This window comes from Oculina patagonica, chromosome 10, assembly GCF_052425735.1.
Source record: "Oculina patagonica isolate OP01 chromosome 10, crgOcupat, whole genome shotgun sequence".
In the NCBI taxonomy this organism is placed as follows: Eukaryota; Metazoa; Cnidaria; class Anthozoa; order Scleractinia; family Oculinidae; genus Oculina; species Oculina patagonica.
In genome coordinates this window covers 19,420,113-19,444,868 of record NC_135767.1, presented here as the reverse complement: position 1 = coordinate 19,444,868, position 24,756 = coordinate 19,420,113, and the positions used below count along the sequence as shown (strand labels likewise).

At 38.5% G+C, this 24,756-nt stretch overlaps 3 protein-coding genes across 3 annotated transcripts in view; 1 reads left to right on the top strand and 2 right to left on the bottom strand.

Annotated features, from left to right (window-relative positions):
• The window catches only part of LOC144628979 (WASH complex subunit 4-like), a 47,810-nt gene extending 36,371 nt beyond the window's left edge, over positions 1 to 11,439 (top strand). The window contains exons 31-36 of the mRNA XM_078487116.1: positions 4,302 to 4,385; positions 5,221 to 5,317; positions 8,362 to 8,456; positions 9,711 to 9,809; positions 10,294 to 10,405; positions 10,758 to 11,439. Coding sequence (XP_078343242.1) covers positions 4,302 to 4,385; positions 5,221 to 5,317; positions 8,362 to 8,456; positions 9,711 to 9,809; positions 10,294 to 10,405; positions 10,758 to 10,819 — 549 coding nt within the window. The 3' untranslated portion in view covers positions 10,820 to 11,439. The remainder of the gene's footprint in view (positions 1 to 4,301; positions 4,386 to 5,220; positions 5,318 to 8,361; positions 8,457 to 9,710; positions 9,810 to 10,293; positions 10,406 to 10,757) is intronic.
• On the bottom strand, positions 187 to 1,649 carry LOC144629172 (uncharacterized). Its single transcript, XM_078487382.1, has one exon. It carries the CDS (start codon positions 1,531 to 1,533, stop codon positions 760 to 762), a length of 774 nt encoding a protein of 257 aa, XP_078343508.1. The 5' UTR covers positions 1,534 to 1,649; the 3' UTR covers positions 187 to 759.
• A 6,387-nt stretch (positions 11,440 to 17,826) lies between the features above and the next one.
• On the bottom strand, positions 17,827 to 24,327 carry LOC144629072 (uncharacterized). Its single transcript, XM_078487251.1, has 2 exons — positions 24,263 to 24,327; positions 17,827 to 19,153 (listed from the first exon to the last, which is right to left on the bottom strand). The coding sequence occupies exon 2, from the start codon at positions 19,066 to 19,068 to the stop codon at positions 17,827 to 17,829; it is 1,242 nt and encodes a 413-aa protein (XP_078343377.1). The 5' UTR covers positions 19,069 to 19,153; positions 24,263 to 24,327.
• Positions 24,328 to 24,756: the final 429 nt, after the last annotated feature.

Here is a 24,756-nt window from a genome sequence, read left to right as displayed (position 1 = left end):
GCGATGACGTTTCACAAAGGGTCTAACATAATTGAGGGTGTGATAAAGACTGTTATCCAATTGCAGTGTACATTTTTTAAACCTAAGAAGCAATGTTGGTGATTGTCTAAATAGCATAGTTAGGATATGATGGAATTCAAATAAAAACAGAATTAACAGTAGTTAGAAATTCACAGGCCAAGGATGCAAAGTTAATAATATATTTTCTTCGTAGATTTGCTCAATTGAACAACAGTAGATTGCGTTATATTGTAGTGTGTGACTTCCGATAAACGACATACGATACGCTGGAGCTAGCTTTTAAGCTGCGAGAAAGGTCAAATGGTCTCTTGCCCACCGCGGCCCTTTTTACTTATTTTTAGACGTTGGTGTGATATCCGTATGGACTTTTTACCAACTTATTAAATGTAGATGTAGATGTAGATATTATTATAAGAGTTAGAAATTTCTATCCACTAATTCTAATAGATTATATCATATGTAATTAGTCTCTTTCGTTTATACATTGTAGTGTTCCATTCTAACTGCACGGGAGAATTTTGCTTTTGTGTTCTACGCGGCGATTTCTTGTTATCAAGTTAAACTTGATTTCTGTTCGACCGAAACAGACAAAAAGCGAGCAGACAAAAAGATCGAGTCGGTCGTGCGATGACAATAAGCGATTTCCTGACGTCATCGCTTAAAAACGATACAAGTTTATAAAGTCAGATACAACGAATCAAAATTACAACAATTGCAATTGCCTCATCCTAGCGTGTGCTAATAACGATACAAGTTCATAAAAGCAAGGAGCGCAACTGTAGCTGGAAGCAGTATGTTGTTGATTTGAAGTTGCCCTGCTCCGTCTGGGTTTGTCTCGTACATTGTGACCATTGTGCCCTCGATGCTATTCTTAACTTGTCTACAAGCCGTTCCATTCACTATTGAGATGTTATATCGTGCAACACAGATCACCTCAAAGTCCTGTTCGTTAATATCCCCCAGAGAAACCGTGTTGTTAATTCCTTGCTTTGTCAGCGTTGTTCCATTACTGTATGTAACTGTGGTGGCGAATTCAAGCAGATCATCGTCAATTCCTTCTGCCAGCGTTTGATCTTCTCCTAACAGCCCCAGACACAATTTTCCTTCGTCGTTAAGCAGTTTTTCTTCCTCTTTGGACAACCTCACAGCCCTGTTGTCTGGAATGGAGACGTAACTCCGGTACATGGGATAACCTTGTCGGTACACCGGCGCCACGCTGAGAAGATATGGTACCACTAAGTTTGCAGCGACAGTTTTCTTGTACGTGCTTGAGCGTAAACCTGGTTGGGTTTGGAGGCGAATAACGGGCGAACTGAATTTTGTGGGGATAATGGGGTCAGTCGGTTTGATTTGTTTAGTGTTTTGTGAACTTGACCGTCTTCTTGATGTTGAACGTCTTCGGGATGTTATTCGTCTTCTTGATGTGGATCGTCTTCTGCTAGTAGCAGCTTCCAGTAATTCCACCATCAGAAGAGCGATCGAAAGAACAGCAAACACTGTAGAGATGCGCATTCTTGTAGCAGTAACAAAGCTCTGTCTCTCCCCGACAACTTGTTTTTAACGCACCAAGGTACCGCCTCTCTGGAATCCCTTAGCTCCACTCGTCCATTTTAAACACTTCCTTTGTTTTTGGGGGGCAATTGTCGTTTTTTAGAGTTGTTTTTTCCGTTTGGAGAACCAATGGCGTGGCCTTATTCGAGAGCAAGGGGTTAAAAGTTGGAAATTACGTCATTCGGACAAATGAAAAGGGGCGGATTGTCCTTCTTTTTATGACCTATCAAATAAGTTTCTTCTTCATTTGTGTCAATCAACAGAAAATTGCGCGCACAATGAATGCCGACATCACTTGAGAAAATGACACGCATACTCCACATTAAATTTTATGGATTTTTTTATATTCGTACCCCAAAACTTGAGTGAAAAATAAAACAAAAATAGTTAGAGCCATAGCGAGAGAGTTAAATTTATGGTAAGCAGGCCACATAAGCTAAACGTTTGTAACGTCTGTTAAATTTTAACGTTTCTGTTCAAGTGGATTTGCATGTAAGGTGAAATCACTTCAAAGACAGCGACGGGTGATATGTGCGCTTCGTACGTGCATCAAGGATGAGAATAAATTCTTGTGCAAACACGTTTTAATCTGAGCACAAAACATAACAGACTTGCGAAGTTGGCAAGCTTGTAATTCTGACTGCGCACTTTAATTTATACGGTTTTTTTTTCTGTTTTCCCTTACAAATCACAAATGACGAAGCTAAAGGCCATATCTCAGTCTAAACTAAGTTGTAAAACAATACAGTTCAATTATCTCAATCTGACTGTGTGTTGTCCTATGTTTTTGAGATGGAGTTTCAAGAGGATTTGCTTATCAAAACTTTCTCGGGGTCACCTCTGTAAAATGTTCTTATCATAAACAACCTTTGTTACGATAAGAGAGCATTATGTCTTACATAAACATGGCCCCCGGGTTTAGTTCGTCTGCAATTCAGGCTAACATAAACATGGATTGAGCCAAACTAACAATAGAATAAAGAACGAGTTATGGCATGAAAGTGTAGTCTATTTTTTGCTTATCCTCCATGGTCACGTAGATAAAAAAACATGTTAACTCGGTATCGAAATATCTCGGTATATCTTATTATCCAGCAACGACGTTTTGCACAGATCTGGTTAAAAGACCTTATTCCTTATTGTGAAATAGGTGCTTGTAATTAACGTCGGATTGCGCTCAGATGCTTTAATTATCTGATCTCCTCATCGCCTTGCTCGCATGTGACAGGCAAAGGGTGCATTTTCCGCATACTAAGTGGCCTACTTTTTGAGGAGTACTATTCCGACATTTTTGCTTCAAAACTCGCCGAAATGCTCAAGGTTTTGTGTTTGCATGCGTGTGTACTGACCGGGTCACGATAATCTTAGTAATCTAAAGCTTTCAACGTGCACAGGTAAATCATGACCTTGCTGGGTTTAGGATGGATTATCAAAGCAGACGGTGTGATGTGCTGAAGATAATATTTTTTGAGAGCGCGTAAAACTTAGTAAAACCGCTGCAATCTGTTGATATATGACTTTGTCAAGAGTATTGTTGCTTTTAATTATTGATATCATGTATGTATATTTTTAGGATACGACTGCAAATTATTTGTAAGACAATTTCAGTACTGAAAACTGCATGAAAGGGCTTTTCGATCTACAATGAGCTCTGCTTTGTAATGTGTTTTTACTGACCGAGGAATCTGCTTCAAATGTACTCCGGAGCTTTTGACAAGTACCAACTTTTGACGGCAGAAATTGACGAAAATGGAACCATTTATGCAAAAGTAAGAAAAAAAAAGACAAGTTGTCTTTTTTTTCTTACTTTTGTTGGGGGCGGTGACGACTAGCAAGGAATTAATGGCCTCAAAACCCCATAAAATCACAAAAGATCACACAAACGATAAAACGTAAGTGAACTTTAGTTATCTGGCTTACAGTAGATCAAAGTTTACAATCGAAAGATGCAAAATTCAGTATTTTATGGAACATTTATCGCGATCAGTTGAATCAAGCAGAGGTCAATCGTTACAAATTACAGTGAACGTAGGAGACCAAATAGCGCGTATCGTGACACTTACGTCACGCGGCGTCAAACACAGAGGATTGTCTGCCTGTGGCAAAAGCAAGAAAAGCCCAAATAAATTGTTTACAGACATCAGAAAACATTGTCTGCATGCAGATGCAGCCAAATAGAATTATTATACATTGGTGTCACCAGCTTGATTTTGATTGGCTATAAGCACGCAGCTAATTCTTGCTTGCTGTTTCTCTTACGTCATACCTACAGACATTAGATTTTACTTATGTAGAAGTGACGTCATACCTACAGACAATAGTTTTATGCATGCAGAAGTGACGAAAGGTTGTAAGCTTATAAAAGTATATTTTGTGCGCGCTCTTGTCTTTACAAGTACAGCTCAGGAATGTGCATAATAAAACAATTATTGGATTCGGTTTTCGCATGATAACGATAATTATCAAGGCCTCAGTTTCTGTTATCCGCCTCAGCCTTCGGCTTCGGCAGATAATAGAAACTTTGGCCTTGATAATTATCGCTATCATGCTCAACCTCATCCAATAATTGTTAATTGTTTGCACAAACAACGAAACTGAAAAAAATTGTTTGTCTTGAAAAAAATTGTGATCTTCGCCCCTGCAAAAAAATAATGGTCCGTCCCTTAATGTTGTGTGTTATGTCTTATTTCTGTTTCATTTCATTGAAACTTGTTCTGTTTCTTCTTTAGCTTCTCGTCGATGTGTTTGCACCTGAGTTCAGAGACAGCAAAAACATGCATCTGAGAAACTTCTATGTTATTGTCCCACCCTTGGTAAGTTTGTTATTGATAATCATTAGGAATTTAACGTCTGAAAAAAGCTCACCTTCCCCCTGAAATCTTTGTGCGCTTTCAATTAGTCAGAACTGGCCAGCCAGTCCGGTATATTCGAGCACAGATTGCGTTGTTAGTTAGATTTGTCCCGTCAAATCCGTCAATGCATAATTATTATACACTGGTGTCACCAGCTTGATTTCGATTGGCTATATAAGCACGCAGCTAATTCTTGCTTGCTGTTTCTCTTACGTCATACCTACAGACATTAGATTTTACATATGTAGAATTGACGTCATACCTACAGACAATAGTTTTATGCATTCAGATTTTGCAGATTTTGTGCAGATTTTGTGCGCGCTCTTGTCTTTACAAGTGCAGCTCAGGAATGTGCATAATAAAACAATTATTGGATTCGGTTTTCGCATGATAGCGATAATTATCAAGGCCTCAATTTCTGTTATCCGCCTCAGCCTTCGGCTTCGGCAGATAACAGAAACTTTGGCCTTGATAATTATCGCTATCATGCTCAACCTCATCCAATAATTGTTAATTATTATACACTGATGTGGCGGATATATGGAAAAATCTCGTTGAAAAGTGGCCATTTCACATTTAAAACAACCGGACTGGCAGGCCAGTTCTGACTTATGGAAAGCGCCCTTAGACGCAAAAACCTCCTCCCACAATAAATGAGTCTGTAGACCCCAAATTGTAGATTTCTTTTACGTTGTATATCGTTTGAGCCGGAGTGTGCCTATTGAGTTATGATGTTTATTTTACGACCGTAGAGCTTGTTTTATTATTTAAAAAAAAAATGTTTTGTGTTTTGCAGACGCTGAACTTTGTCGAGTACATGTTGAGCTGCAAGGAAAAGCTTAACAAGAAGAACAAAGTTGGAGCGGCTTTCACTGATGATGGCTTTGTGATGGGTAAGTTTTGTGCTGTCACTACAGCGAAATATAGTGAAGTATTGGAGAAGAACTGTTCACTCAAAAAAAAAACAAGCTCATGATAGAAAAGTATTGCAATTTAAATTTTTCATAATGTTGGGCATTAAACAATACCACATGAAAGAACTGTTTAATAGCGTTCATTTAAAGGGTTGCACACTAGGTATTCATCCACAGACTTAAAAGTTAGAACCACCTTCAGTGTTCTCCCTAGGATTTTGGGAAGACCAGGTGGTATTCTGACTGACGGTGATTTTTAAATGCCGTCAAAAAACCTGATTTGCGGAACTTGTTCCCCCATGTTACTATCACTTTTCTGTCTTTTTCCAGAGTAAAATTTACTAATTTTAGTTTCTTTTCTGAGCAACCCAAGTCGGCTGAGTTCACCATTCTTTATACGAACAGGAGAACTTCGTTTAGATTCCATGTACGACACCTTGAAGTGCTGTTGTGTTTCTGTAGCAATTTGATAAAGCTAACGTAGCTTCTGCTCAACAAAACGAATGCATCACACTCACAGATTTAAACACATTAATACAAGGGTAAATGACTTTTATAATGATATTAAAGGAGCGAAAACACAGTAAAAAAAGTGATTTCGTCTTTGCTTATGGAAAGGAATTCATGTTCCAGATCTCAAACAGTAGGGTTATGTTGTGTTACATCTTCAATTTTTGAGTTATTTTTTCAAAAATAGCTCTTTAGTCGTCGTGTCTTTGTAATCAGTCGGTGGGTCAGTGAAGTATGTGTGTTTGTCACACCAATCAGATTTCAGGTACTATCAGAACCAATAAAATTGCAGTTTATAAAGGGGAAGCAATCTGACGTAGTCAGCAATTTCGTTCTAAATTTTAAGATTAGAAGGAGGCGGAATCGGTGAGTTGTGATTTAACCCTGGATTAAAAACGTTTTTCGTAACGCCCGCCTGCTTACAACGCACACGCCGTGAGCAAAAGGCCCAACTCTAACTTGTTATTCGTCTTATTCGAGCGTACGTTTGGAGAGGATAGCTTTCCATTTGCACAAAGCAGATTTGAAGAATAATGTGGTCATTACTTTTGCCGTCCGCTTTGTGAAGTTCGTTGGGAAATTGGAAAGTGTTATGAAGTTGCCAAATAGGTTGCGAGTTTTTGAATCAAATTGTCAGCTTCGATACAAAGTTCCCAACTTCGGCCCGAAATTAATAAAACCCGGCTATAATTATGTTATCAAAAAGGGCTTTCTACGCTTAACTGTTGGAAACAAATGTCATAAAAATAAAAAAACTTTTATGTTCACCGAGCCGTAAACACGTTGTCTCGAACAAATTAGTCTGTCGCGTCGCGTTGGCTTCGATTAAAATCAATAAACCATCCAGTTTCATCCGGTTTACAAACGCAGAAGACTTGAAATTGAAGACAGTGAAGAGTATGCCTCACAGAAATCGTTAAATATGTGTTTTCATACCAAAAAGTTAAAATTTGACCAAATTTCTACCTGCATAAGATTTATTTATCGCCAAATCACTTGCGTGATCGCTGATGCGAAACGTTGTCTTGCACTTCAAGCTACTTCAACTTTCCTTGACAAGTTCTAAAATCTTCGAGTTCAGAAATCGCCATGACTTTCGAGCAACATGTCTTGTTTCTCCTCAACAACCAAAACTTCGAAAGTTCAGTCGGGCCGAAGTTGGGAACTTATCGAAGTTCGCAATTTGATTCGCAAACTCGCAACGTAATTGGCAACTTCATTACAAAGTTTCCAATTTCCCAACAAACTTCGCAAAGTGAGCGGCCAAAGTAAACTGAACATGAACCGGTACAAGTATTAACTTTGCTGTTAAAAGCAACTACGATCGAGAGCAAAAACAGAATACGAGCGTGCCATTCCGTGACAATTCGATAACTCAATTAGTTCTTGTTTGTTGAATAGAATTTAGGTTGTGAATGAGCGAAAATCTTTGTCGAACAGTTCTGACAGAAAACAAATACTCCAGGTGTACTGCGCTTTAAAGAACTTTCCCGAAGAAAGTGGTTTTTGATTTGATGCGTTTATTACTTCGTTTATTATAGTACTTTTCGTTCAATGTCTATATGGAATCGTGGCTTTTTCGAGAAAAACAAGGGTATCGTGTTACGGTCGTTTTTAAAAAACAGAGGTCTCATGTTACAAAAGTGAGAAAAACAACAATATCATGTTTCAGTGTTTGGCAAAAAGCCAAAAGTATTCCGTAACAAACAAAAGTAACACGTAACGGTTGCAACAAAGCTAGCAACAAAATAACCGCTTAAACAGAATAAGAACGTGCCATTTTGTGACATTTTGATAATTGAATTAGTTTTTGTTTTTCAATTAAATGATGAAATTTACATATTGAATAAAACAGTTCTGATGTATCAAAATGCACGTAAAAGTTATTTTGTTTGCAAGCAAATTTTGTGCAAAAAGTGACTTCGTGGGCCGCCATACACAAATAGCTCAACCCATGGCATAAACCATCCCAACAGGACAATCACCCAGTTTCACCCCAAGCCACCCCATAAATTGAAAAAATAACTCCTGCACGCTTAGCGTGCCTATGTTTAAGCCAGGCAGCAACGATTTTCCTGTGAATCAAGCTAGGCGGCCCGCCTGGCCTTAAATACCTAGGGAGAACACTGACCTTGTACAGCATAATAAACAGTACCACATGAAAGTATTCCTTAACAGCTTTCATTTGAATGGTCACACACGAAAGTCCTGATCAAGGTTTGTATGTCTCTTGGAGTGAAAGTTTTAACAATTACTGTCGAGTTCTTGACAAACCACTGGAGTCGATTGTACGTTAATTGTTTTACAGTTTTTCCAAATAATTGTATAACCGTGATTTCTAATGATTTTTGAGTGATTTGTTTTTAAATATTCACGTTTGCCAAGCGCTAAAATTGGTTTAGCTTGCTCTAACCAGTGAGAACTGTGGAGATGGATCATTCGGGTAACGTGGACTTATCAGAGACGGGCATATATTTTGACTGAATAATTTATTTAATTCACATTTCTTTCAGGTGTGGCGTATATTTTAAAGTTGCTTGATCAGTACCACGAATTCGACTCTCTTCACTGGTTTCAATCAGTGCAGGACAAGTATGCAAAAGAGAAGGTGAGAAGATGCAGCTTGACGCAGCGATCTGGAATAATATTCTTCCGATAGTCGTTTAGCCTGGAGCAAATGCATACATCACTTTACATCATACATACCTTATTACATGAAATTTTCGCGACACGTTAATTTCGCGATTTTGAGATGCGCATATTTCGCGACACTTTAATTTCGCGATATTGCGTAAATTTCGTATTTTGAATCACTTTATTTTCGCGTTTCTGGGTAAAGCACGATTTTGATTTTATTGGCAATATTATTAAACATGCCCTTGAATAAATAAAACGACTTCATTAAAGGAGCAATAACGTCAAAACTTACAAAACGCAAGTCCGCGAGTTATCTTTCTTCAGTCATTGGACGACAACATCCATTTACATTAAAGATTCCTTCCCTCAGTGGTACTAGACATATTCTTTCTTGATTATTGACGTACTGAGTCACTTAATTTTCGCGTCATGTTATGTTCGCGACACTTATTTTTCGCGTCACTTTAATTTCGCGATTTTTTTGGAATCGCGAAATTCGCGAAATTAACGTGTCGCGAAAATTTCATGTAATAAGGTTCATCACTTTTATTTACCCTCGGATTTAAAGAGAAGCTTATATAGCTAATATTTGCGAGCATTTCAACTGTTCGACGGGGCGTACGGTTTATGTCCTTATCCGAGAAGACTAGAATATCGAACCATTTGCAGATGTCATTGCAAGGGCAGCATATTCTCCTCAGTTTTTTTTTAAGACGCTGAGTGTTGGTCCGGTATGGGACTCGAACCCGAGACCTCCCGAACGGTAGTCCGGCGCTCTACTAACTGAGTTAACAGGTCGGCAGTTTGCATGTGTCTTTTTGTAATCGTAGCTACATATTATATTTTAAATATTACAATTTCTGAGTTTTGATTGGTTTACAGACCATGGTATATGAGCTCATATCCATGGATCACAAATATGGTAAGTGTTCGCGTCAGCAAGAACATCCGGGGAGCTCAAATATTGCACTTCTTTGGGTGTTTTAAATAGAACAATTATTCCACTCGCGCTTGCTGGATAGATAGATAGATAGATAGATAGATATATACAACTCGGCGCTACGCCCCTCGTTGGCTATGTAGCATCTCATATCCAATGGGCGCTCATGGAATAATTGTTAAATATTTTCTTCTACAACTTTCAGTAGTGTAAATTATAAAACTGTCATTTTTGCTGCCGATGGTTTTTTTCTTAATTATGCATGCCACTGATAATTATTTCCAGGCTGAAGTGAAGGCTTCACTGAATCGTGGGACTGTACGAGACGAAAAACTGCAGCAAACGATGAATTTAACTCTGAAACGACTGAACACTTATCAACAGGTCAGTAACAGCAATGTCTACACCACTGATTGGATTGTCTGCGTCCTTTCTGATCGGCCAGAGTGATTATTTTGATTTTGGTTTTACGACAAATTGCCTTAAAGGGAACCTCCAATCTTGTGACAAGTTGATGTCGAATTGTTTGAAATAATGCCTGAATTCCAAATTCTACTGGGCAAGCGAGATGAAGCATGCATTAAATAGTAACAAAAAATGGAAAAGATTATGGCTTCGAAATTTCCCGCGCGCCGCTATTTTGGATCATCCAAAATGGCGGCGTGCGAGAAATAGCCATAAAGGCAATATCTTTTCCACTATTTCCTGCTATAAAATGTTATTTCTCCCTTTGTAAAAATTGGAATTTAGGCATTATTTCAAACAGTTCAACGTCAGACTGTCGTAAGAGTGGAGGTTCCCTTTAATGTGGTCTTCTTACGGAACGGTAACATTTTAACGATCTCATTTTAATCTTGCACTTTTGTAGGAGTTTGAGCTGGTCTACTTCTCGCTAAACAGCGCAAGAATCTTCTTCCGAGCGGACAAAACCGCTGATGAAGAAAAGGAGGAGAAAGAAAACAAGGAAACCGCCTCGGAAGGTGAGATGATAACCACGATGATAAACAGTGACACTGTCTGGGAAAGGCGCCTTTAACAGAGTAAAGTGAAGTGCTGTTTCTCAGTTCTGAGGGTTTTGATAAGCCATCTTGAAAAATTGAGTCTTACTAAATCTTACCCAATCATAAACATCCTTGTTACTTTTGGAAAAAATTTTGCTCTTGGACGACAAAAGTTACTTTTAAAATGCCTCTCTCCACCCAGAAATATAAGAAAAGTGCCAGCGAATTGTTTGGGCAGCCTGGCATAACGCTGGGGAGTAACCTGCGATAGACTGGCATCCCATCAATAATTGTACATATCTGGCTCAAACGTCATGTATTCTGTCTTCAGGTGCCCCCTCTAATGAAGATGCTAGCACGTCTGCCCCTTCAGTTGAGGCAACTGCAAGCTGAACTGGGGACTGGAACGAGTTTATAAATCACGGAACGTGCTTCTTACAAGCATGGAAGAAGAATGTAGAATTATCTATCTGTGCACAATGGAAACAGATTGAAGCTGTTTAGTGTGCAATTTAAATGTATAGTTTTAGCCATAACCAGATTGAAAGTTTAGGTAAAAAATAAGAAACAATCAAACAAACAAATCAAATTTGAGAGCAAATTTAGATATTATTCAAATGAAATCCTTTGTACAATTTGAAGTTAAGGTCCGGGCTATCCTTATCTCGAGCTTTGTACACTTTTGCATTTTTTTAGGTTAGATCTTTGCCTATTCATTTAAACTCTACACATCAACTGTGCTGTATTAACAATGACTTGTAACTGATTTTAATAAGAACTACAGAATCTTTCCCGCGTAGAGTGAAAAAAGTGTTATGTCAAATTAATGTCATGTTTACGCGATCACGACTTTTAGTCCTAGTAGAAATATTTTGTATAACATGCAAAGAAAGACAAAAGAAATATAACAAATAGAATCCTATTGATTTGTATAATTATCTGTTTGAATTCTGTTTGAGCCATCAACGAATGTAGTTTGAAATAAATTTTGAAAAATAAAAATAAAACAGATACCGGCGAAAATCCATTCTGCATAACTAAAAGTACGGGAACGATTTGGTTTCCCCAAACATTGGGAAACAACAGTCAAATACGTGGTCTGTTCGTTGCACGAATTAAAATCAAATTGCTGAAGTCTGAAGTGTTTAGTAGGTGGGGTCAAATCCAAGGGAAATTGGACTTAGTTCGAGTTGGCGGAGGAGTTCGAGTTCAGACAGGGAGTTCTACTGTATGTTCCTTTTAATAAATATCAGAACCCGGTATTTTTTTCACTAGAAACCCAAGCAAAAACGAAACTGTCCACACAAACGCCGTGAAACGCAATCACAAGTCAATAATATACGGTAGTCATTGCTTATGGTTGCACATACAAACCAGGCTTGGAAACTGATACCGGGGAAGAATGCTTGAAAAATAATTTAAAAAAAAAACTTTGTAATGCGACAGACAACATGTTTTAATGACTTGCAGAAATACATGTATCGCTAAGCTAATTCTACACTTTTCGATCGAGGACTAATTCTCTAAACATACATCTACTAGTAGTTAATATATTGTAAAGTATAATAGTAAAGGAGTGAAAGCCTTGGGTCGACGTTGTGGTTCCCATTCCCCCAACACATCTCCGACAAAGTTTAGGGCTGCTGTGCAGAGCCTGCTTGTTGGTCAGCTGTGCCTGTTGCGGGCTCAGGATTTGTTGCGGTCATGAATCTCTGTTTGTACAGAGTGAAGACATGCTTGTTGAACACAAATGAGACGCAGATCAGAACACCTGATGAATAAAGAAAGATGATGCTTAAAAATTACTGAGGAAAGGGAATTGAGCCATGAACAGACTCATACTCGTCCCCATAGCTCTTTTCGTTTCTATTTGCCGGCGCCGGCGGGGCCTCGGCACGAGGAAGAAGGGGTCTGGAGACAAAGGATTCCAGTCCCATTCTCGTCCCCATAGCCCTTTCGTTTCTCTTAGCCGGCTGGGCCTTGGCACGAGAAAACGAAGGGCTCTGCGGACACAGGATTTCCAGTCCGAGATGCTAGGACTTCCGGTCTTCATGTATGCAGTCATGACGTTTCAAAAGAATGTATGAGAGAGTCGTTACGTTTTTAACTTCGGTTTTGGAATTCTTTGTTCCAAACAGCCAATCAAAAAAAAATTGAATTAATTCAAAAATCCTGTGTCACCAAAGCCTTTCGTTTTCTCGTGTCAAGCCACAGCCGGCTAAGAGAAACGAAAGGGCTATGGGGACGAGAATGGTGTAGTCCAAGATTCTTGGACTTTAGGTCTTCGTTTTATGCAGCTGTGATGTTTCTAAATACAGTTACTGTGTGAGAGAGTCATGGCGGTTTTTTACTTCCATTCAAGTTTTTTTTTGTAAAAAGCTAAAAAAAATTTGAGTTATTCAAAAATCTCATGTCCCCAGAGGGGGTATAGAATGGTCTTTGAAAGCATTTGCGAGCATGCGAGAAAAGGGTTTTTCTTTGTGAGCACGAGCATTGACAAAAGTTAGCCTTGCGAGCAACGAGCACTTTTCAAAAAGCTACTTCCACTAAAAACCGAGCATACGAGCACTTGTAAAAATATGCAACCACGAGCAAACGAGCACCCACTAAAATTTTGCGAGCATTCCGAGCAGAAGCCTAATTTTGCGTGCACTGTAAAATTTTGATAGAGCATTCATGACCCCTCCCAGCGTTCTTCGTTTCTCGTGCCAAGGCCCTTCCGGCTAAAAGACTAATAAAACTGGGTATGGGGACGAGAGTGGATAATGCTAAAAAAAAAATTGGGATAGGGGACTGGGCCACATACTGACTTACCCTGACAGCTGTTGATGATGACGAATGGATATTCCAAATAAGGAGTTGGATAGAAAGCCAACACAAATCCAAGGATCCAGGCGATCCCCATGACAACCGTCATTTTCAGTACAATCACTGGAAGCTTTCTCTGACTCGTTGCCGCCATGTTTCCCTTTCAAAAGGAGAAAAATGGTTACTGGGGGAAGCGGAAAGTGCCCGCGCTGACTTTGAACGCTTAGAACTTTTTTAAGATTGAACCAAACGCTGCCAAACTTTGCGAGTTTATCTAAACTTAATCTGGAAATAATTTGGTAGGATAGGTTGTTTTGTCGCGAACTCGACGTTATCATGGCAACGGCATTTTGACAGACATGTTTCCCCAAATTTGCAATTTTTCTGTTCCTATAAACGAAAATTACATTTAATGCAATTATTTTCATCTTTTTAGGTTTTTTGCACCGTTTTATTTATTTTGAGTACTTTTCAGTAATTCGGGGCGGTTTTCTGCCGTTTTGTTGAAAAAAAATTTTGAAATCCAAGATGGCGGATCCAAGATAGCGGCTGTTTTGACATCATAATGTATTTGTCACGTGGTGTTACGTCATCATTCCACGTGACGTATGTCAAAAGATAGATTTTCGGACATACTATATATCCTTAAAGTTTCATTGTGATTGCTTAGATATTCTGGAAGTTACGGAAAAGATCCAAAAATGCCCGGTCTGAATAAACTAGTCTCAAACGCCAACCTTGCAGCTGCATAAAAGTTTTTTGTGAAATGTTTTTTTAGCGTTTTTTCCTAGACACAAGTGCAAAATTTGAATATTAGAGTTTTGTTCTAAATTCGCTAAGTGAGACCAAAACCCCTATTAGCGAGATGAACAACCCCGCCCCTTTTTCAATTTGTTGTTATAAAATTTTTGTAGTTAGTTAGATAGGTAGATAGTCCAGTAACTATCTTATCCTATCTTATCTTTTCATTTGGGAGACCCTTCGTCCTCCTGCCTCCCCCCCCCCCCCCCCCCCCCCCCCCCTCGCTCTCGCGGATACAGTGGTCGAAAATCAGACAAGATATTTACTTGGAGGCAATTTCAGAAAGTACACGTAAGATAATTTATATGCTCAATGTCAGTGCTAGCAAGTGTTAGGCTAGTATCATCTGCGTACATTCTGGGTTCCGAATATGTCAGTCAGTGTGGTAAGTCATTAATATATATCAAAAACAGAAGAGCTCCCAAAATTGTTCCCTGGGGAACACCACATTTAAGACATTTCGGAGTTGACTTACAAGAATTAATATGACAAATCTGTGTTCGATTATCTAAATAAGAAGCAAACCATTGATGACTGGTCCAACAAATCCCATAGTATTGCAATTTTCGCAACAACGTAAATTTCTAGAAGCTAAAATCTACTGCAGTTTCAAAACCTTACCTGTTGATTGATAGCAATTGCTGTGCGAATCAAAGCAAAGATGTTGAAAATAAGCAACGCCGTAACCGGACCAGCGACAGCAAAAGGGCGAGCGGGAAGCGACAGCTGACAGTCATCTTCATTACCTACGAGATGAATTATCACTTATTAAATAAACTGCCAGAGAGTTGGGGAGAAATTGAAGTACGCTTGCAGGCGAGGAGAGACGAAGGCGAAGCTGTTGTCTTGGTTCAAGGTCATTGCCCTGTATTGCATTGCGCAGAATAACTGCGCAGAACTTTACTCGAAATAACATGCGCACATTATCAAAATGGCGGCTTTTTTTTTCTAGGCGGTTTGGTCCACGAGAGAAATTGATCGTCGCTTTCTCTTAAAGGAGTATGGTGACCTATAATTATTTTTCTCGTGTTATGGATGTAGCGATCAAATTCTTTCTGTAAAATGAAAACAGATCAATTTATTTGTTTGAAAAATAAATTATCGCTGGAAACGTGTACTTTGCCAGAAGTCGCAAGAGAATAATAAATTATGTGGCATATACCTGCTCCTAAATGAATATGGTGACCCCATCTTTTTATTTTAAAAATTACCTCCCCTTAAGGTAATCAACCAGTAGGCAAAGTTCGATTGAAATTCATTCTATGTTTAGTTCTGTTTCGTGGCAATGACCCGAAAACTCACCGTAACCAACATTCCCTGTATTTGTCAACTGCAAAGTCACGCAGATTCCAACAGCAACAACTGGCAGTCCCCAGGCAAACACACAGGAACGAATGTAAGATTTCTTTCGTTCGGCGATCACAAGAGGGTTGTGCAGATCCACGTCTAAGCGAAAAGAAGAGGGAAATCAAACTATTCTTTACACCACATTGTTTTGTGTTTGCATTGCATTACATTGCCAGTTGCTAAAACCACTTCACGTGTACCACCTCATTTTTGTTACCTGCAATAGGTCATTTGCAAAAATACCATAATACTCTTTGTTGTCTCTCCAAAATTTTGCATAAGCATTGTTTTGCTGTCCCAAGAGAAATTGAAAACCATGCTTATGGAAAACTTTGGAGGGACAGGAAAGAGTATTATGGTATTTTTGAAAATGGCCTATACTACAAATTATTTGATGATCCGATTTGCAATCAACCTCAACCGTCTGATGAAATATATTTGTTAAAGGGACAGTGTCACCATGATTTAGTGCTACTTGAAAATGCAATGAAGGTTTTGGTATTAATTGGAAATCCCCTAATAGTGGCCTGGCCTTGCTTAAACGTACTGTACTAGTCATGAAAGTTGTTAAAAGGTGGTTAAAAGTCGGGCTGATGTTTTCAAGTTTAAGAGTGTTGCTTGGAAAAAAAGCTCATTACATTTATTCACACCTTGGAGAATGAATTTATGCTTTTCTTTTGTTGTTCAAGGTTATGTTGTCACTGGGTGCACCTTCATAATTATATCATTGTTTACACAAAAACTAAGGCGACTTGAGTCGGTATTTTGGTTCATGATTTTAATCATGAACCAAAATACCGACTCAAGTCGCCTAAGTTTTTGTGTAAACAATGATATAATTATGAAGGTGCACCCAGTGACAACATAACCTTGAACAACAAAAGAAAAGCATAAATTCATTCTCCAAGGTGTGAATAAATGTAATGAGCTTAAGTTTCACAGGCAAAGAGAATCTCACATTTTTATGGGACAGTTCTAGGTGAACCCTCGGATGGAGTTAAAATGCATCCAAAATCTGATCCTGAGTTTCAGGAGCAAAGAACATGTTCTATTTATGTTGGAAATTGGAAGTAAGAAATTTATTATTCCAACTTTCATGTTTAATCTCGTGATACTACGCCTTAAAATCCACGTAGACCGGCGACTTCGTTATATAGGGCTCGTAACTGGGATAGGCTCTTACCGAAAGTGCCAGCACTTTTTTTGGCATTATTTTGCTTCGCGAGCATTTTTTCTACATTTTATCCCAAAAAGCACTGCTAGCATTATTTCGGATTTTCGACTGATTATTTGTATAATTTTTTGTTAAAAAGCACAATCTGACTTTTTCTATGGCGTCCAAAGCCTCCCAGATGCTTTTTGCCCTCATTTAAGTCAAAGGAGCTGAGGAAGCCTGGGGAATTGGTTTAATAGGTCAGCGATTGCCTTCTAGAAACCCAGTCCATCACACTCGTTCCAAGATGGCGTCATCCACGTTGTCATCGAGGAACAATGGAAGACAGCCAGCCAAGGCAAAAAAATGAAAAATGCTACTGAAAATCTGAAAAATGTAATATTCTGTTTAAAAAAATCGGAAAAAAGTGAGCATTTTTATGTAAACCACGAGCACTTTTTAAAAAAACTAGCATTATTTTAGCACTTTTTTGGCAAAAAACGAGCACTGCTTTAAGCATTAAATGCTTTTTTTACGAGCACTTTCGGTAAGAACCTAAACTGGGATCTAACGTATTGGTGGTTTTCACCATTGTTAAAAAAAGCTGTTTGTTTGCGTGAAAAACATCAGAAAAATAAAACAGGCAGAAATAGATGTTTTGTTAAAAATGTAGCTTTGTAGCATCCTTCACAACCGACAAATAAAAATGCGATAAAATATCCGTTTTTGTGCCAGTTAAAGGCCCACCTTCAACCGATATGCTCTGCGACCGTTTTTTGAAAGCCTGCTTTTGTCTCAAAACACTCCAAACTGGAAAACTGCTGATAGAAATCGACGATTAAACAGTCTTATCACTTAAACTGAAAAGCGTGTTAACTGCTAAGCTAAAAGTCAATGATGGAAGAAGATTGAGGCAACTTAACTCGTTCAACATAAAATGGCGGGGTACAATTTTCATATATGGAAACTGTTCCTTGGCGCGCAATGCATCTAGGGTGACACTTTCATCCGAAACATCACAATTTTCAAAATTCTTTTACATTTCCTAAACGTAGCACTGAATCAATACTAATTCTCATGGAAGTCTATGTTTTTTATCTCTAGTATATGTGAAAATAATAGCTCCGTTCATAGAACTAACAATTAATGTTAAAAAATGTAAATGTTGTGTATAGTGGTCATGCGCTTGTTTATGGTGGTCATGCACTAAGCTTCATATCTCTTAAGGTTTTAGAATTTTGATGAAATCACTTGAAATTCAGCAACTGCCTGGGGAGAGAGGAAAGAAGGTTTACTTACTCAGGGTTGAAAACGTTTTCTGTGTGTTGTAGGCAATCACGCTCATCCACAGGAACATAACCAGGATGAAGTAATGCAACAGGGCGCCCATCACAGCACAGACTGCAGCGGAAACAACATCCGGGTCAGAAACAAAATACACTGTCTGCATGGCTATCATTGCGCATGACAAGTGCATCACCTTTTTGCCAGGGTAGGTCCGCAGCTCATCAAACAGGAAATACGTCATCAGTAGGATAAGGAGGGAGATGATTGACAGGGAGAACCCAACATAAGTGACGATGCGTAGGGCCAGCGAGTGGTTAGAAGAATTCTCGTTCTCGGGGCACGCGGGGGTCGATTTTCTCGTGTAGTTGCGAGAAACGTTCGCGCACAGAATCAACGTCTGATTTACCAGGATATAGCTGTCGTTATTGTAGAGCTTCTGGTGAGGAATGATGAAAACGGAGTTGTTACTTAGGATACGAAACTCTTGGGATGGAAAGCGAAGACCGTGACAGTTGCGCGTTACGTTGGTGCTGTTCGTGTTGTTACTGTCAGAGCGGCTGAGGTGTAGTGGTAAGCATCTCTCTTGGAATGGATCGTAAACTTCGTTAATCTGACATTTAAATTTCACACGTACCGTTTGTCGTCGTGGGTTATTTGGTGGAATCTTGGTAAGATTTGAAAACACAAAAAGCATAGTAGAGAACCTGGGAAGAAAAATAATAATCTCATGGCATAGAACTTTTTGGTTGGCTAACATAGAGAGACTTGACAGGAGGGCACAGTGAGGGTTCTTGAAATGACGGTACTTTTTAACGCCTCGTGTTGGTGTATTGTCACTCCTCACAACAATTCTATTTGCATATGAACGACAGAGTCGTTTGATAGCAGTGTCAGGTCCCGTGTTGGCTTCTGTTGGTGTCAGAACGCATTTGTCTGGAATTATTTTGCCAACTGGAATTGCTTCCCACCGCTCCGTACGGTCTGAGGATATGATATCGTGCAGAGAACCATTCGGAGCTTTCACTCCTAAAAATCTTTGGACTCGGAGACTCCAATGGTGAAGGTCACGTGACTTCCCATGACACATGGCACAGTATATGTTGGCATAAGTGACGTTTGTTGTCATGTCAAGTAGTGGTAAGGCCACAACAGGATCAGCGGAGTAATTGGTAGACATACACGCACGAGCAGTTTCAGCATCCCTCCAAGATGATGGGCAGCTGTCAATCATGATGTAGCCAGTCATTCGATTCTTTTGGTTTGTAGGTACTTGTCTACAGGATAGCTTCACTGCTTTGATTTTCGGCTTTGTTGGCACATTAGGAGGATGCCTTTGAAAAACACACAGCAAGAAAATCAATGTTGTGCGTCAATGTTAGCTGTTTCCAACCATCGTGTGAACATGGAAATTGTAGTGTTTGTTTGGGAATCCGACGGAAAATATCTTTTATAAAATTCGAATTATAAATTGTAAAGTTAAGATACAAGGCAAAAGTTTTTATTTGCCGAGTTTGAAGGATGTAGGTGGGCTAGAAAGCGTTCAGTTACGTTTATAGTTTTCCGTACATTTGTCTATAATTTTTCCCGCCATCCGCGTCAATTTACGGGAAAATAATAGACAAATGGATGGGAAATTAAAAACGCAACTGAACGCTATCTAGCCCAGCTACATCCCTCAATCTCGGTGAATAAAAACTCTTGCCTTGTATCTTAACTATACAATTCATAAATTGTCCAGAATTCGATTTTTGAGTCTAATGCTTGCGTGCGCTTTGCGCATGCGCATTAGACTCTTTGTTATATGAAAAAAGCTGTTAGCAATCCCAAGGGAATGGTTCGGGATCGATAATCGTTCGCTGTAATGTAGAAAACAATGATCAGCTGCAAGAACGGACTCCGTACGGACACGCACGATTAGTTTCAATTAAAAACAGCCAATCAGCGACACGTGTTCCCACGCATAATTAAAAGTTCTTTCTCAAGTCACGATTATTTAACACTTGAACAGGACGAAATAATTTTCCAGTTAAGACATTTGTAAGCTTTTTGTGAAAATAAATCTTCGTTTTCAGTTCAGTTAAGCACTTGTGTTTTCGTCTTGCTTAAAAAGCAAGACGTCTTTGAGAAAAAATATTTCGACGGCGACTCGCGTTTATTTACACAATGCGACCAAATATTTATTTTGTTTTAAAAAATAGAAAACTTTACCTCGGTTTTTGTATTTAAGTCATTCGAATTTTGACCAATTTTTTCTTTACAGTGCAAACAAAAACCTTCAAAAATAAAAGATGTACATGGATAAATGTAAATCAAGTTACGCGACTAAATCAAAATGCGTTTGTTTGGCCGCTTTGCAGTATTACACTGTCCCGGCCTTTGCCATACACTGAAATCGAATTTCATGCTTTTACGACTCTCAGAGATCTTAAGTTCTTCTTACAGCTAGAAAAATCATAAAATGGTTACATTGATATGGAAGTGATGATTCGCGAAATTTGTACATCATGATAAACAGTCTTCGCTCCTGTGTATGGTAGCTCGATAATAATTGCCTAGTTTCCAGCGTTCAAAAGGTCATCATTATATTGACGTGAGCATTTACACCCGTTTTTAGGAAAATCTGTCACTAAGTGCTTACAGTACAATGGAGTAACAGTCACTATTTCAAGTGCTTTTATTGCAAAATCTGTTTCAAGAGTCATCATCAAAATGGTGAAAAATCTGAAAGAAAACGATGTGAAGTTCTTCAACCCTTGTTGTAATGAACATGCTTTTTGTAAATCGTCACGCAATCTTGTCCAAATGTTTAATCGTTTCTGCTTTTACGGACAATACGGAAGAAGTAACATCAACTCCTGTTCATACTTTAAATTTTGTGAAGCATATAACATTTATGACTGTTTCGTTTTCATCCATAATCATCCACGATGCCCCTAGCTTGCTATAAGCATTTTAAATTAAACTCCCGAACACAAACCTCTAACCAATTTTAACCGGCTTACGAAAACCGTGCAATCTGTATCACTATGCCATACGGCATTAGACTCATGTCACCCTTGGTGACCTATTTTTTAAAAGATATTTGCCGTCGGATTCCCATACAAACACTGCAATTTCTACCCGCTTTGCCTACTCGTCAACATGGCGTCGAAAACCGCGATAAGGCCTATTATGTTTGATACCATGTTTGATCCTTTTACTTTAATTTTTTGGGGTATAATCGAAACATCTTCGGATCTCCCTCGGACATCTTCGGAAAACTTTGGAAGTTTTCGGTGATCTTGAGTAGTCCTCGGAAATTCTCGAAAAATGTTCGAAAACGTTTGTATGACCTTCGGACAACTTTTGGAACATCTTCGGAAATCTTCCAACAAACATTTAAAACTTTGTTATTACAGTCCGACCTCTATTCAGCGGCCACCTATTAAGCGGCCACCCTCCATTAAGCGGCCACTTTCCAAAGTCCCGATTTATTTGTCACTAAACTGCTGTATTTGATACCTCTATTCAACGGCCACCTCTATTAAGCGACCGCGGCCACCTTTTTTATGTCACAAGTGTATTATTTATAAGTTTTTTTACCTCTATTAAGCGACCAGCAAATTATATTTCCAAGCGAAATGGTAAAATATCTTAAGCACAATTTTTTCCACAAAATAACTGTTTATGCAAAAAGGCCTAAGAAACTTGTCAACGATGTTTTGCATCTTTTTCTGTTCATTATCAACCGAAGAAATACACTGTACATTTCAACTACGTGCCTTCCGTTTTAGGGATAGAACTATGCATTGGCTGGAAATGCACTTGATGTTCAGTTACAATGAATTTTGGATTTATCTTCATATATGTTCACTTTTTAAAAGCATTTTGCGATATAGAGTCAACAAAATCGTTTTTACTTCAATTCTGATACAATTCATATATACCTCTATTAAGCTTCCACTTTTTAAAGTCCTTAGGGTGGCCGCTTAACACAGTTGCTTGGAGATATGAAATTTCTGTTCGATGTCTAGGAATCTGTTTTAAAATGTCCCGTATCCCATTAATTATCCCCCCAAATATCCCGTATCCCTATAATTTTTTTACCTGAATATCCCGTATCCCGATAACCCCTAAAAGGGCCTCAATATTTCACTCGTTCGCTGTGTCACTTATGTCCAGAAATGCAAACAAGTTTTTTTTACAGAGTTTTTCAGTTCTTACTGGGCTTTAGAAATTTTCATATACTTTATATCTGATATAATTTTGCGTGTTTTTTAGTGGAATATCATTACTGAAGACACCTTGTGATGTCTATTACGAGAAAACTTAATCTCATTTGCGTGCATTCCTGAACATATCTCTCTCTCAACAAATGCACGCGCTGCCCATATATGATCAAAATGTTAACGTTATCTGTTATCCGTACATAACAGATATCCTGCGATATACGTATGTTGCGAAGATTCGTCCGAAGTCTTGTAAAGCGCTTCATAATTACATTTTTTAAGTGCAAAATGTGTTTCGTTGACACTTTGTTGAATAATAAAACAATTATCCTGCTCAATCTTGCGGAATATCGTCTCATTTTAGTATCAGGCGATATTCCGCGCGATTTCGCAGGATAATGAATGATTTGCCACTAATCGGATCCTGTGTTTTGCGTGGAGGATTCTGGGATCGCTAGGGGGCAAACATTGCAAGTCGCTAGAAGAAAATGTATGGCGAAAAGTTGTTTTGACGTTCAAAAATACGATTTTGGAGAGAGATCAACGCTTTTCGCGAGTATTTTATCAGGAATGGATTTGGGCATTGTTAATACTCGAAAGTGTAAGTTTTTGTTCGAATAACCGCTAAATATGTGATCAAGTTTACCGATAAACCTCCTTGCTTTCGTAAGGTTTATTTTGAAATTGACATTTCAAAATGGTCTCGAAATATTACAAGTTATGTATATATCGGGAGGAAATTACTTAATAAAGTCTTTTGGGTTGTATTAACGTGTGTACAGGATTATTTCTATGCTAAGTTATACAAATAATTTTAGTAATATGCCCGGTAGCGATCACTGTCATCGATCATTGTGCGGTATGTGATAACTATCGAAGGTACCCAGAGAGGCAAAAGATTCTTCCTCGCGATGGAATATTAAGACTCTACCCGCCCAAGAAAAAGAAAGATGATTTGTCATGAGCATGGCCGGCTCTAAAACAAGGTTATATCTTTCTCGAAGTAAAGCTAAGCAGCCTCTGGCTAAACAAAAATAAACATATCATCCGCGATACGAAGCAACACATTCACGCAACACTGTACTAATCAACATCTTCACGGAAAATTTAAGATCTTGTCCTTTCAGAACGAATTTAAAGCACATCTTGCAAATATAAATGAGCCAAGATAAATCACAACAGTTCCAATAGCCAATACATAAAGTTCATATAACAATTGATTGATAAATACAGTGACAATTGATTGATAAATACAGTGCAGAGGTGTAAAAATGTACTACCGGGGAACTACGCAGACTTCGACCTCTACACATTTGCTGGCGGCATTGATAGGGCTCTACTCAACTTAAAACACTTCTTAATAATACAGCTGACAGGATATAGTTCCCGTTATAAACTAGTAATAAACAAAATAGATTTAATAAACGACCAAATCCAAAAGCGACTAATAAATTTACAGCTTGTGCAAACGTTAAATATTATTCAACTACTGAAAGGGCTTTATTGGCCTATTTCCAATTTTATAATATTTCGAGACCCCAGTTTAATACGCGATGTCTATTTCACATATACATGTAAACCTTCATAAAAGCGGTAGATTGTATCTTATATCTTACGGTTATTCAAACAAAACCAAACACTTTCAACGTACCAACATTGCCCAAATCCATTTCTGATAAAATACTGGTGAAAAAGACTTGATCTCCCTCCAAAATCGTATTTTTGAGCGTCAAAACAACTTTTCGCCACACATTTTCTTCTAGTGACTTGCAATGTTTGCGCCCCTAGCGATCCCAGAATCCTCCACGCAAAACACAGGATCGGATTAGTGGCAAATCATTCATTGTTAAATATTTGTCATGTAATTACCGTAAAATTCCGGTTATAGGCCCTAACGCTTATAAGGCCCCCGGTTATAGGCCCATCTATCTGGAAACAAAAAAATACATCCGGTTATAAGCCCTACCTGATATAAGCCCCCTCTGCCGGATGACAGTATTGAACAGGGCTAAATGTTTCTTTATTATGCGTTTTTAATGTAGAAACGTATTTCGATCAACACTCCCGTGGCTCGTTCCGAAGCGTTTTTTTTTATTCCGCTTATAAGCCCTCCCGGATATAAGCCCCTCCGCTTATAAGCCCATCCAAAACCCCTTATGAAGTTGTATAAGCCCAGGGCTTATAACCGGAATTTTACGGTATGTTACTATCTATTATCGCAAAAAAACTCACCAGGTGTCATAATCCACACAACAATCACCAATCTCTTTACACAGTGGATCACAGTAGCAGTTTCCCCAGAATCTCTCCTTCCTGTTCGGAGGAGCACGAGTAACATTCACATTACACGATGCCTCAGACGAATTGCAAACTGCTCCGGGACCGTTTTCCTGTATCACTGTTTGAAACTCGGAGCAAAGTGCCGTTTGGTTCGAATGAAATGGCTGACAAGGACATTGGTGCACTGTTAAGGTATTAGAATCTGCGAAACATAAAGACGAATTTATTTGCATGTAACTCAACACAGGAACACATAAAAAAGACATCAATTTAGGCTCTTATCGATAGTGCTCGTAAAAAAAGCATTAAATGCTTAAAGAAGTGCTTGTATTTTGCCAAAAAAGTGCTAAAATAATGCTCACTTTTTTCCGATTTTTTTATCTTAGAATATTACATTTTTCAGATTTTCAGTTACATTTTTCAACAATAAAATGTAACGATCAATG